Raw genomic sequence first — 13,969 nt, 5'->3', positions numbered from 1 at the left:
TAACTCATTGCTTATATATTTTTTTCTATATGTACAAAAAAAAGATAAAGTTCAACTTGCACGAGCAGAAATACTATATAACAACTGTATCTTTGAGTTGGAGATCAAATAATATTCCGATGGTCTCTAACTTGCAGTATGAATCTCAAAATTTGTTGCCAAAATTATGAGAATTCATGTGAGCATGTATTTAATTCCACATCAACTATTCTTTGGATAGATTTTAAGTACTTATATAAGACCAAAAAAAATCAAAGTATATCTTTCGGCTAAATTTTTTTATAAAACCCTAAGTTATTATAAATAATATTAAAATGGATTCTATGGACACTATAGTGAAGCATATTGGACTTAATCATGGACCGCATAGAATTGTATGGATTTGGACTCTTAGCTTAGTAAGGATACCAGAGTTTATTAGCTATACATTGGGTAGAATAGATTTTTTAATTTTTACCGCGGCTCCAACATGGAGATTGACGAGCAGTTCAATTGCAACTCTGTTTTATCATCCAATCCCATTAGAGCCCAAGATTTGGAGATCAGGCACCAGCTTCATTGCACATTGTGCTGCATCATTAAAGCAACAATTTTTTCTTTCATCCAATATTACTTGTCGAGGAGGTATTATTCATAATATGGTCGCAAACAGCTAAGATTGATAGCTATAATTTTTGAAATTGATGACTAAATTTTTGGTTCTTTATCCTCTAACCTCATTAGCACCCAAAATTGGATTCCATGTACGTACCTGCTTTGTTGCTCTCTATACTGCATCACCAGAGCAACAAATTTTCCCTTCATTGGTATCTATCACAGGTGAGAGAAAAAAATTTCGCCCCCAGCAAGATTATCTCTAATGTCATCAGTTTGATGGGATAGGAAGAGAATGTGTTTGTCAATCAGTTCATGAAAAAAAAAAAAAAATCTAAACATATCACTGATGGGATCGATCATAGCCATCCATTGAGTATTCTCTCCACTTGATCAATAAAATACATCAAGGGCGCATTTAGTTTGCGACCAGAATTAAAATAAATTAAAATAGAAATCGAAATGGCCATATCTCCATACTTGTTTGGTTTGTAACCGGAATCGGTTAGAATAGAAATCTAAATAGCCATATTCCTCGATTTGTTTGATTCGTGACTGAAATTGGAATCAAAATCAAAATGAAATTTGAATACCATGGAAGTGTAGGGGTTAGGTTTTGGAGAATTAAGGCATTCCTATACCCTTTTTGAATCGGAATAGGATTGAACTCCCTCAAACCAGATAGATGAAATAGGAGTCACTCATTTCCATCTTTATTTTAGAGTCCAACTTTTTCAACTGAACATGCCCAAGTGCCAGATTCAGTCCAATATTAGAAAGAATATCCAACTGGAAAAACATATGGTAATTAATCAAGACTTGTGGGAAATAATTTGACCTCATTTTGCTTCTACACAAGATTAAATAACCTGTGTAACTCTCCCCATCATTATGCTTCCCTATAAGATTGGCTAAATTCTAAGATTGTATTCTTTCGCGTCTATAGATCCGTTCATCTTTGTTTTCCTCCTGATATATTTTATGAAACATATCAGAGACGTGTTGGTTAGCAAAAATACATGCCAAATTGGATACAACTGCATATATAGAGACAGCATGATCAGGCTGATCCAACATGGACAAGCTTCTGAATAAGTTGCAGACCAAAACCTTCATAGTTTCATACTCTTTTGCAGCCACAAAGATCAGTAGATTTCTTTTCTTTTTTTTTTTTGTTTGTTGTTTGAAGTATGCAATATCTCACCAGTTCCTACGGTTTCCTGTGAATATTCCTGCAGCGTAACATTCATGAAGATTATGTGTCCACGTGGAAGCTATTGGTTGGCTGTGAGAGGATGAGGTTGGAAGGGCAATCTAGATTACGTGTCCATGTCGAAGCCATTGGTTGGCTGTGAGAGGATGAGGTTTGAAGGGCGATTGTGTGGAGCATGGCATAAGTTCATGTAATAATTTGGAAGTCCCTGAATGAAATAACCCAGTGCCCACAGGCCCACACCACCCTCATTGCCGGTCACCACACAAGCTCCTCTCCTCAACCATCCTCCTCCTTCCCTTCTCGAGCGCAGACAGAAATGGCTGCCATCAGCGCCACCACAGTGACCTCAACAGTTGCACGCGTTGCCGTGCCCAGGCGACTCACCGGCATCTCCTTGTCACCGGTGTTAGGTAAACACTTATATATATATGATTATTAACCAGATGATGGCCATCTTTGCCAAATAACTGAGAGTTTTGTTTTGAACATGGACTGTTCAGGATTGCCTCAGATTAGAGTTAGAGGTGGAAGGTTGAGGTGCTCCTCGGAGCTGAAGCCATCCGTCGCCGGTGGGACGTCGACGGGAGTGTCATGGCTTGCAGCTGCAAGCGTGATGAGCGTGTCAAACCCAGTCCTGGCCCTGGTTGATGATAGGATGAGCACCGAAGGGACGGGGCTCAGCCTGGGAATCAGCAACAACCTGCTGACTTGGATCCTGGTTGCTGTGTTTGGTCTCATCTGGTCCCTCTACTTTGTGTACACCTCTACCCTTGAAGAGGATGAGGAATCTGGACTGTCCCTCTAAGCCCTTATGTAAACAAATGGAAGCTTGTTTGGTGGTGAACTTAAGAATTTAATCATCTGTATGAAAGCTCTTAACATTGTTTCTCAGTGTTGTGTTTTCTTGAGCCTTCTTTGTAGGCAGGCAATAAGGTGCTACTATTTAAGGGCTAGCTCCATCTAAGCTGAAACTGATGCAAAGAACAAAGACTTCTGATATCTGAAGCAAAGAAGAAATATCTTTTGGATTGCAGCAAAAAAAGAAGAGTAAGAAGCTACGCAAGCAGGCTGAATGCCAGAATTAATGATGCAGGTGGGAACCAGGGAAAAATTTTATGCTAAATTTTTAATTGTTAATTTAGTTAAACTTGTCTAGAGAAGAGGTATCTGAACATGAAGTATGGCAGGGGTATTGGATATACCGCGATCTTCCGGCATGGCCTTTTTCTCAATTGCTATCTTAGGCTTGGCCTTTTGGGGGTAATATATTTTTTTATAAGTATTTTTAGGCAATATTTAGATTTTAAAAATATCCATATTTTTTTATGCATTAAAATGTGGCTGGGAATATGCTATATATCCATATTCTTTTGTGTTACTACTTTTCTGGGTAAGTTGCCAAGACATGTCCATATTTTCCATGATACCTTCTCTCTATATATAATAAATATATAATAATATTTTATTATATATTATTATATAATAATATTTAATAATATACTATACTATACTATATAATGCATATATTATATAGGATTTAGATTATATTAATAGTATCATATAATAATAAGGTTATGGGTTTTTAGAAATAATGTAAAAAGAATATTTTACCGACTGATGGGAAAATAATTACCTACCTCCCAAGTGGGTAAGTCTTTTTGCCCATTTCATGGGTAAATGCTAACCATAGAAAAGAAACTTAGCAGCGTAGAGAAGTATGAGAATATAGGTAAGTCAGTTAATAAAAAAGTTGACCAACTTTCTCATAATATTTACCCACCAAAGAATGGCCCTCAAGGATGATTCGGATTTTAGAAGGAGGGAACTCCAGTGTCTTTAAACCACAAATAAAATGAAAGCTAAGTAGTGCCCTGACAAACGTGATGGAAGTAGTGAAGAAAGAATGGCAAAAACATATTGTATGAGTAGAGTAATTTCCATATAGAAGAATGGAAGTGATGTCAATATTTATGGATTGGAAAAAACTAAGAATTTACTGATTTTCGACACTTTAACTATAATGTAATAACCGTGTTTTTTTTTATGATAAGAGATTTGGGTTTTGTTCCTTTATTTTGATGCAAAATAAGATAATTTGCATTTGGTTCACAATGGTGTATAATGGAGAATATTTGGTTGCAAAACAAATATGGATGATCAAATGGAGCATATGTATGTTTTAATGGCTCGGGATTGTTGTTGTGATGATGATTTTGAGTAGGTGGGTTTTGCTTGATTGTAATTATTTACAAGAAGAGTGATTGAATGGGCTTATTTCAATCTGATGTTCTCACAGATGATGAATATAATGATAACACTTTAATTTTTGTGCTCCCTCGCAAGCAAGCAATAAATGATTGGGTTGAAGAAATTCCCACCTCATGAAATAGTTTACAAAAGGTAGATATCCGAGCTTGGTACCATAATTGACTCTTCAAGTTGCTTGCTTGCTAAAGTTGAACGCTTACTACATATAAAGTAGCGGTTCCCTAATAATCCAACAAAATGTTTAAATCAACATTTTTTGGAAAAACATAAAAAGCTAAAAATCGAGAATCGTCAGCATGCCCAATCAATCAAGATGATCGATGAGATTGTGTGAGTGATCGGGTTCAATGTCTTAGTAAAATAACTTAAAATTCACTTTAAGAGTGATTGAATGACAAAGCAAGAAGTATAAGAACATGTAGTGAAAAGATAAGATAATTCCAATAATGATGACCATGCATATAACTATTAAGTCTCGAGAGAGACCGATGCTCCGAGTTAAAGATAAAACCTAAGATATAAATTAGGTGAGATGGCCTTAAGAGATTGTTGATTCTTCACATCGATGCAAAAATGTGTTGTAGTTGCCTGAAAAGAAAGAGAAGATTGGTCCCATATGCCTTTATTCTCTAATTTCCAAAAACTCTTTAGAGCTGCTATGGGACCGCCTTGGACTGCAAGCATTTAAACTAAAACAACCAATTTATTTGATGTCATTTTCATGCTATATAGTCCTCATTGCCACCTTGCTTTCCATGCATTCTTTCTTTTTCTTTTTTGTAGTGTAAATGTATGCCCTCTTATTCTTGGTGATCTGAGACCTCAAATTATTAAAAATATCTCGATCATATCCACTCAATCATAAGTAACCTTGATGTTGGAGAACTAAAATTTCTGTTAATGGCTAGTTTAATCATTGCTTAACGTCAGATCTCGACTAGATTTACTAGTCATTAAAATCATGTTGTTGGAGAAGATGATTTATATTTACTTCACATATTACTTTTACTTTTACCTTCTTTGATCTTAGCCAAGAAAACGCTCACTCTTGCAAATCTCAAGCTCCTTTTTATTAGGTGCTTCTCTTCTTTTTCCTTCTCTCGATTTTTCTATTTTATGGACGGTAAACATGGCTCTGCATTATAGCATCAAAGATTCTTTGAAAATTTGCTGCAAATTTATTGCAACTGCCTTTGTTGATGGAGAACTCATGCATTTCATCTATTCATATTTGAAGGAATTAATCTTTTACGAGGCTGAAGTTACATATCATTAGTTTCTTAATCAAATCATTCTCACCCAAAGTATTTTTCAAGACACACAGAAGCTAAAGATGGAGGGGTGTTGGAATGCCAAATTGATCAGGATGATTAGTGAATTTGTGAGTGATCAAGCTAACCAAGCATACGATCCTAACTCTCAGACAGAGAGAGAGAGAGAGAGAGAGAGAGAGAGAGAGAGAGAGGAAAGTTATATTTTTTTATTGACTCATGCATTTTTTATTTCTCGGTACATTTTTTTGGGGGAGGAAGAAAACAAGAACCCCTAGTTTTTTTTTCCTCTTCAAATTTCTGGTGTCACTCAACAATCCAACCTCAAAGAAAGTTGACAACAACTGTTCTATTCAAATGTTCACCATCCCAACTAACCTTAATTTTACCAGAAGTTAAAAAAGAAAAAGCTGCCTTGACAAGAAGATACACTTGTGTATTGAGTCTATTGACAGGGCAATGATACAAGTTTATTTTAGAAACACAAAAAAAATATAATTATATTATAAATAAACAAAAACATCTGATTTACCATTCCAAGCAAATGACAAAGGGAGTGCACCAACGGTAATCTAGGAGCTAAAAGAGGAAAGAATGAATTCATTTCCTTAATACCATTCCAGGAAAGAAAATGTAGCCACAGTTACCGCTTAGCGATCTTCGGAAGATACGTGCGCATGACCAGGTTCATTCGGTAATTCATTCCCCCTAATCTCGCTTCGCTCTCCCTCCACCCGTTAGGGCAAAATGGCGCGAAATTAAGTCTAATCTCCCGCCCCTTTTCCGACAGCACCCGACCTCTCCCACTTTCTCTATTTCATCGCATCCGCCCCCCCACTCCCTTCCTTCTTTCTCTCTCTCTCTGTCTCCCCACAAACCCTAGCCTTCGGGATCCGGATGCTCCGCCAGCCCGCCGCGGAGGCCGCCGCCTCCGTCGCGCCCAAGCGTGGTCCGCCGAAGAAGCGGGGCAGCTACAACTGCGGCCGATGCGGCCTCCCCAAGAAGGGCCACGTCTGCCCCTCCAGCGGCGGTCACGCCCTCCCCCCTCGCTCCGATCACCGCCTCCGCCGCGCCCTCTCCTTTGAGGAGGACCGGTCTCCGGCAGCAGCCGCGGAGGCGGCGGAGGAGGAGGTGGCGGAGACTGCGGCGGCGGCGGCGGCGGCGGCGGCCGAGGAGGAGGTGGTGGAGGTGGGCGGCGGTGTTCTGCCGGCGTCGTGCCTGGCGGAGGTCCTGAGGCGGCTGTCGCCCAAGGAGCTGATGGGTGCGGCGGCTGTCTGCCGGGGATGGAGGGATTGCGTGAAGAGGGTGTGGCGATCCGCGGACGAGCTTAGGCTTAGTGTTTCTCCTCGATCTCAGATCGGTTTCGTTGGATCGGTGCTCCACAAATGCGCCGGACTGACCAGGCTCATGCTGAGAATGGAAAGGTCAGGGCTTTTTCTTAGATCGAGGGAGGAAGAGGACGGGGGATCTCGTGGTTGGATGGTAGAGCTGAAAAGAACTAAACTTTAATGAAAAAAAATCGGATTTTAATGGAATAAATATAATACAACCATTATAACTCGCAGATCAGGGAGCGGGTTATGCTGATGGCCTTTGTTCTGGATCTTTTGATGATGGATCCAAGTAATATGGATTTCCGTAAAGGGATTAATATTGGGAAGTGGGGTCGATAGCAATGCAAAAGGAATTTACGAAGTTTTCCTATTTTCTGTTGCTTCTGTTATTGTGAAATTTGACAATGTGGGTGCTAGAGAAATATTTCTAATCTTCGCATTCAAGTCCCTATTCCTTCTATACGGATCTGGGGCTTTGATGCGTTTTTAGATCAATGTAATGGAGGGTCTTTCGATTATGAAGGCCCTGTTTATGTGAGCTACTTTGATCTTTTTTTTTTCGTCCGTGGAGGTTGTTTCTAGGTCGGACATGTTTAGATCTTGCCATGATCGTGGGTTTTATGGATTTTAAATCATCTGCATGTCAAATTTTATGTTTTTATACTTGATTTTTTAACTATTCCGTAGTTTTGGTTATTTTGATGGTCTGAAACTGGGTTGGGAAACGGAAAAAGGGGAAAAATGATTGATGGGGTATGAGGTTAGGTTTTCTTCGTTATTTCTATATTCATCTGCTTCTCTTTTGTTTTTGTTTCTGTATGGTGAACTGTGAACAATGGAATGCTTTTGAGATAGCAAGTGACGTTGTAGCAAGCTGATCTTTGTGAGATCCTCCTCCAACTTAAATAATATCCAGGAGAAAAGAAAATCAGATTCCTCGTTTATCATTGTCTATAATACATCTATATGTTAAAGAGGATTTGATGAAACTGGAAAATAACAGCAGATCCTTCTGTCTTTTGAGTATCCAAGTAGGATAAGTAGGTCCTGATAAGCACATTCTTTCTGCTGTTGGTGCAGTGATGTTGATGCGACATTGCTAGCTTGTGTTGCATTCTCATGCCCTAATCTAGAAGCTTTTGAGATCGGTATTGGTGACCATGCAGTCAATCGGATAACTGGGTATGTGAATGACTGTTATTCTCTGTCTGATTGCCTTTTTTTACTATTTTTATTATTAACCTTAGACTATGATACTTTATATTTTGCTGTCTGAAGTATACAACTGTCCCTTCTATATTTTGTGTGGATGTGCCCCCTTATTACTAGGGTAATAAATGGATTTAGGTCCATTTTTCTGCATTTTATAAAATAGATGATTGGGACCATCGAGACATTTTGCTCGCTATTGAGCACCTCTTGCTTATTTGCTATTTCCAGGTTGCTAACACTCCCATCAACTATAGTTGTGAATGTGCTTAGGCTTGTGATAGAAAACTCATGTTATTCAGAATCTTCTGTTTGTTTACTGTCATAGTACATTGATGTGTGATATTAGTTCCATTTATATGCTTCCAGCTCCTGTGAAAGATCATGTGTTATACCTGGTACGTTAAAAATATTTTATCATTCTTCATTCCCTTGGACGCCTGTTCGAAAGGTATACGACAGCTTGAAATTTTGTTAACGTGATCAAGTATGACAGTGAGATCATGTTCTTTCTACCAACCATGGGTGTCTTTGAACCTTAGATGTGTATGGGTTGGGTTTCAGTTTATCTTGATTGATATCGAAATATTCATTCCCTTGTTTCATTTGCTTGTTTAGTTATTCTTGCTTGTCAGCCATGTCGCTGAGAGCCTTATTGGTTGGAAATGCTCTTAGTTTTATACATGCCTGTCTTCTCCATACATTGGCTTTAATTTTGAAGCATTTTCTACAGTATTGACCCAAATGATGTAATTGCTGATGTTGTTTGTTGGGAATGCTGTTGTTTTTGCTTACTGCTTGTTCGGTCGATAGACTTGTTCCTTCCTTTTAGAAGGATGTTCATGACAAATATTCACAAATATGTCATTTTGTCTTGAAAACTATATCAAATCAAGGTCTGTGCTTAGAGTTTTCTTTTCCACTGGTAAATAAATTAGCAGCAATGTATTACATCTTTCCAATCACATTGTATTTTAGCATCTTGACGTCTCTCGTCATGCAGGGATGAATTGGGCCGTTTTGTTGCTGAGAAACGTTGTCTTTCAATTCTTAAAGTGGAAGGTTGCAATAGTCTTGGCTTTCTCAACCTCTATTCTTCAAGCCTGTCAATGCTATGGCTTTCAGACCTCTATTGCATTTCAAAAATGGTAGCTATCATATACTTTTTACGTATCATGTCAAGTTAGCAATTCTTTGATATTTTCTGTGCATGCATCAATTGATTCTCATTTATTCTTTATAGGTCATTAACTGTCCCAATCTGAAAGAGCTTTCTTTTGATTTTACTCGACAAGAAAATGATTCTACAGTTCTTGTTTCTATGATGGATAGTTTGGGCCGTACATGTCCACGGCTAAGAAATGTGCATATTGCATCAATTCGACTTTGTAATGAAGCTGTGCTTGCTTTAGCAAGTGCAAACCTAAGGTATGTTATTTGTTTCAGATGTATGTGAATCACTACATAATGATTTGCCAATTGGTGGTTTAAGTTATTGAAAGAAACTTGTGCTAAGATTAACATCATATGATATTTATCGTATGCTTGTTGGGCCGCTGAGGTTTTTTACAGATGTTTGAGCTCAAATGTGAATAAAACTGAAAAATCTAGATCCAAATTGCCAAATCCTAGTGCAATACTAAAGCATCTTTACCATTTCTGCTCTTCAAATCTTCATTTTAGCAGGTTGGCTAATATAAATTTCTTTATCAGGGGCTTGCGCATGCTGTCACTTGTTCTTGGTTCAAAAATTACAGATGCGGCTGTAGCTGCTATAGTTTCAAGTTATTCAAGTTTAGAATTGCTTGATTTAAGTGGGTATGCTTCACTCTGCACTCTATGAATGCTTAAACTGTAGAATGCATTGTCCAAAAGCTCCAGATGCGGTGATTTACAGCAATATTGGTCTTTACTACTATATACGGATTACAGCAGAACTCCTTAAACATTCTCTGCGAAATGTTACTTGTTGCAATATCTGTTGATCCTGTAGTTTCTCAGTTTCATTTTTTGCTTGTGTTTCTAGATCAAGCATTAGCGACAGTGGGATTGGAATGATATGCAACGTGTACCCTCAGACCCTATCCAGGCTCCTCCTTGCTCTCTGTCCTAACATCACTTCAAGTAATTAACAAATTTCTTCATGCCATAATGTTTTTTCGAATTTACGCTACATGTGCTAATTCAGAAAAAAAGCTTTGCCTAAGCCTTGTCCCATCTATACGGGGTTGGCTGCATGTTGTGATTTGTCCATATTCTCAGGTATCTGCTTCCGTGCCTTTTTCAGGTGGGATCCAATTTGCTACTGCACAGCTACCCCTTCTTCAGCTAATTGACTGTGGAATGAGCATTCGTGATATGAATTCTCAAGAGGAAAGTTCTGAAGAAAATGGGTTGCTTGGTAGTGAAAGTAGTGGAGAGCTTAGGTGTCAGAAATCACCAAAATCAAAGCCACAATCAATTTACCAAAAACTAATTATAAAACACGGGCGTTTGAGAAAACTCAGTTTATGGGGCTGTTCTGGTTTAGATGTAAGTCACACTGCAAAAGAAGCTATTCTTATATGCTCACATGATCTTGTCATTCCCTTCTGAATAATTTACAACAATTGCAGGCCCTGTTTCTAAACTGTCCAGAACTTAATGATCTCAATCTTAACTCATGTACAAATTTGCATCCAGGTATGACTCTAGCATTCCTCATATAGGTTTAGATGTCAAAAGAAATTCTCATTATTGATATGATTCTTTGCAAAATTTTCCCCAGAGAGGTTGTTGCTCCAGTGTTCCAATTTGAAAAATGTTCATGCTTCTGGATGTCAAGATATGCTAATTGGAGCAATTCGAAACCAGGTATTGAGTTATGCCAACCATTGTGACTACTTAAACCTGATTGCTTGACATAAAGATTGAGATTGATTTTTGTTTTATATGTTTAAGATAACATTGTTTGTATGTTGCTAAAGAGAGTGCACAAAACAGATATAAGTTACTTGCATTTGGAGATAGAGTTCTGAGGGAAGATATTGGAAAACACATGTGAGCATATCTAACGTAAAAGGAAATATGGTGTGGGGGGCATAATGCTGGGAAATTTTCTACTAGTCTAGCAAGCCTGGGCTCTCTCTAGAGCGCATATAGCTGTTCAATGGTTGGTGTTGCACTCACATTTTGACAACTAACCATAGATGCTTTTTCAAAATGTGGGTTGCATTGTCAATGGCATGTTGTCTTGTGGGTAAACAGAATATTTTGTGTTTGTAGTTTTAAAATTGGCTATGGGGCTTTATCAGCATACATCAGTATAATATGAGGCGGGTTCTGATTTCAGACTGCATAGAATAAGCACAGCTTGAGATCATTATCTTGGTCTACCAGAAATTTAGGCCAGCTTGTCTGGATTTACTGTTATCTGTACAGCACGAATTTGATGCATCTTCGAGCAACTTGCATCTATGAAGCTCCATTCATAAACTCAAGGTCTTGGTCTTGAGCTATCAACTGATGTCCTCTGGCCATTATTTTTCAGTTTTCATCTTGGAACTTTGACATGTTTGTCACTTCTCTAGGCAAAATAAGGTTGATTATATGACCTTTTTCTTAAATACAGTCACCACTTGCAAGTATTCTTGTCCCTGGTGGCACTCTTATGAGAAATATTAGGGTGAAAAATTATCTAGTATTCCTTTTGAATACTACTAATGGCTGAAATTTTTGTAGGTTCTCAATGAGTTTGCTGCGGCTGAAAACCATTTACCATGCAAGCGGCTAGCAGATGGCTCCAAAAGGGTTCAGGTCCCTCAATACCCTCTACAGGTGAGACTATCCCAAAGCTTTGGCTGGTAGAGGTTTTAGCCAAAAACTGTTTGTTATTTGTATAACTATATTTCTAAAGTGTTTGTGGAATTTATACATTTGTTTGGTAACCGAATTGAAAGAGTATTTTTAGTATAACAAAATGACAATCAAGAATATTGTATAGTACTATAATGTAATATAATATAGTATATAGAGAATGTAGTTATATGGTTTGTTCATAGGTATTTTGGTTATTTGGAAATTTTTGTTAAATCAAAAACAGTTTTTTTATATCAGCATGGAGCTTCTCTCAGGTAGAGCTTTTTCAGCTTTTTGAAAAATCAGAAACCACCTCCCAATATTTTACCAACCCTCATATCTCTTGAAAGTGCTTTCTTGTCGTCCGAAGTGTTTCTATAGATGCACTCAGCTGACCTTATAAATGTTACTGGTTACTTCTTTCTTTTCTTTATTCACATATTTTGCAGTATTCTCGTTTTGGAATTTCACAAAACCTTTTCTCATGCCTGCTGCAGCCATCTGATGATGGGAAACAAAAGAGGTTACGGCGGACCGAGTGCACTGTGCATATTGACTGATGATTCTCTTCTATACCATTCAGATTGACCCCGTCAGAGCAGACAGTCTGTTGATTACTGGTGATGTATTCACTTACTGTAGGCCTGTAGACTTGAAAATACTATTTGTTGTATTAACTATACTGCTGGGCTCCTTTCATCATTCTAGATAATGGGGTTACCTTTAGAAATGGGACTGCTTGTAGAAGAATAATTTGCAGCCTAGATGTCTTACTGTCCTCTTCAAAGATAAATTTAACATGATTGAAGCATGTAATTCATTTACAATGGTCTCATCACATTGGATATTTCAGCAGCCTCATCTCTGATTAGAGGTAATTGGATTATACTTATGCTTGATCATCGTTTGACTGGCTTATTAGAAAGGGTTCGAGTTGCATCTTTCGCGCGAAAGAATGACTGATATGTAGGCTGTTGGATTGCATACTGTGCAACTCTCAGAGTACTCCAAACTTTTCTATTCATCTGCCTGCGTAGATCTTGTAGAGATTATTGCAAAGGAAGATGAATCTTTCTTTCGAAGAAAGACTCCTTCTGGATAGTCAACTCCCATGGGATGGACTGGATATAAGGGCAAAGCTACTCCAATTTCAACTTCAACTGGCAGTGCAGTGGAAAAAGAAGCAGGGGAGATAAAACAACTGTCCTTTAAGAAATACATGGGCTAGTGGTGGTTCTTAACTTGAGGGATTGAACGCTGTGAGCCTGTGATTTGATGAAAGGATGGTAATTCCATCTCCAAATCACTACTAGAGAATAAAATGGATTTTGAGCAGAACATGTCCTTCCGTGAGTAGTAATTCCTCAACATGATAATGACCATCAATTGAAGCCTCATGTGATCTCTTCTTCTCTCCTAGATCTCTTGCAAAAGCATTGAATCGTTAGAAAAGATTGTCTTAGGTGTTGGAAATGTAATCTAAATTTCAAATAGCGTATATATCGATTTTTAGTATTGGAGTTAGTTATCCTAGTCAATGGAATGGGATAGCGCAGCCAAACAGGTTCGGTAACAGTAATAGAGCACGAACCACGGAGTTTTTTAGATAGCGTTGGTTTAAGGGTGGAGACTTCGTGTGTGGATCCAAGTCTCGGAGTAGGATAAGATAAACAGATTGTTATCTACAGATGAACGTACATTCTAATAGGATAAGGGTGTTTAACTTGTACATTGGCTTGAGGTAATTGGAGTCTCATCTCAGGCAAGGTGATATACAGGGGTGGCCCAAAACATTTGGTGGCCTAAGGCGAACTTACTAGAAGAGGTCTTTTTTTTTTTTTTAATAGTAAAAAAATTTAAATAAATGTAAAATATTTTAAAATTTTATTTAAAAATAATTCGTCTAGCTTTTTAAGATGCAAAAAGAGGCCGAATTTGACAGCAAGAAGAGGCCGAATAGTGCCGAACTCGATGGCGAGAAGAGGCTGAACCGCCGAAGTCACAACCAACTTACAATTGGACCAAAAAAAAATTCAATTGTAGTATCCTAATTTGACTAAATCAAAATTAATTGGATCAAAAAATTAATGAACAAACTAGCTCAGAAGCATATAACCAGCACTGCAGCACATATCCTAAAATCTAAAATTAATTCCCTCGCCAACAGCCAACAACTCCAGCTATCCAGCACATATCCTGCTTGTCTAAAGTCTAAAAGTTGGCCATATATTCTCCTGGCT

The 13,969-nt window shown here is 38.0% G+C and overlaps 2 protein-coding genes across 2 annotated transcripts; both read left to right on the top strand.

The window, feature by feature from the left end:
* Nucleotides 1-1,998: 1,998 nt before the first annotated feature.
* LOC103704536 (photosystem II reaction center W protein, chloroplastic) lies at nucleotides 1,999-2,718 on the top strand. Its single transcript, XM_008787873.4, has 2 exons — nucleotides 1,999-2,220; nucleotides 2,311-2,718. The coding sequence occupies exons 1-2, from the start codon at nucleotides 2,127-2,129 to the stop codon at nucleotides 2,613-2,615; spliced, it is 399 nt and encodes a 132-aa protein (XP_008786095.1). The 5' UTR covers nucleotides 1,999-2,126; the 3' UTR covers nucleotides 2,616-2,718.
* A 3,352-nt stretch (nucleotides 2,719-6,070) lies between these two features.
* On the top strand, nucleotides 6,071-12,584 carry LOC103704535 (F-box/LRR-repeat protein 17-like). The gene is made up of 11 exons (XM_008787871.4): nucleotides 6,071-6,773; nucleotides 7,764-7,865; nucleotides 8,896-9,040; nucleotides 9,136-9,320; nucleotides 9,606-9,710; nucleotides 9,919-10,016; nucleotides 10,180-10,424; nucleotides 10,508-10,574; nucleotides 10,660-10,745; nucleotides 11,613-11,708; nucleotides 12,227-12,584. The coding sequence occupies exons 1-11, from the start codon at nucleotides 6,247-6,249 to the stop codon at nucleotides 12,287-12,289; spliced, it is 1,719 nt and encodes a 572-aa protein (XP_008786093.2). The 5' UTR covers nucleotides 6,071-6,246; the 3' UTR covers nucleotides 12,290-12,584.
* Nucleotides 12,585-13,969: the final 1,385 nt, after the last annotated feature.

The sequence above is a fragment of the Phoenix dactylifera genome, unplaced genomic scaffold (assembly GCF_009389715.1).
Source record: "Phoenix dactylifera cultivar Barhee BC4 unplaced genomic scaffold, palm_55x_up_171113_PBpolish2nd_filt_p 000007F, whole genome shotgun sequence".
Taxonomy (NCBI): domain Eukaryota; kingdom Viridiplantae; phylum Streptophyta; class Magnoliopsida; order Arecales; family Arecaceae; genus Phoenix; species Phoenix dactylifera.
The sequence above is the reverse complement of the archived record's forward strand: the minus strand, read 5'-3'. Positions and strand labels throughout refer to the sequence as shown.

Bases quoted from the DNA above. Each gene is read 5' to 3' on its own strand.
- LOC103704536 (XM_008787873.4), top strand. From the start codon at position 2,127: ATGGCTGCCATCAGCGCCACCACAGTGACCTCAACAGTTGCACGCGTT. The intron at 2,221-2,310 runs GTAAACACTTAT...TGGACTGTTCAG, and splicing joins CTCCTTGTCACCGGTGTTAG to GATTGCCTCAGATTAGAGTT.
- LOC103704535 (XM_008787871.4), top strand. From the start codon at position 6,247: ATGCTCCGCCAGCCCGCCGCGGAGGCCGCCGCCTCCGTCGCGCCCAAG. The intron at 6,774-7,763 runs GTCAGGGCTTTT...CTGTTGGTGCAG, and splicing joins CTCATGCTGAGAATGGAAAG to TGATGTTGATGCGACATTGC. The intron at 9,711-9,918 runs GTATGCTTCACT...TTGTGTTTCTAG, and splicing joins GAATTGCTTGATTTAAGTGG to ATCAAGCATTAGCGACAGTG.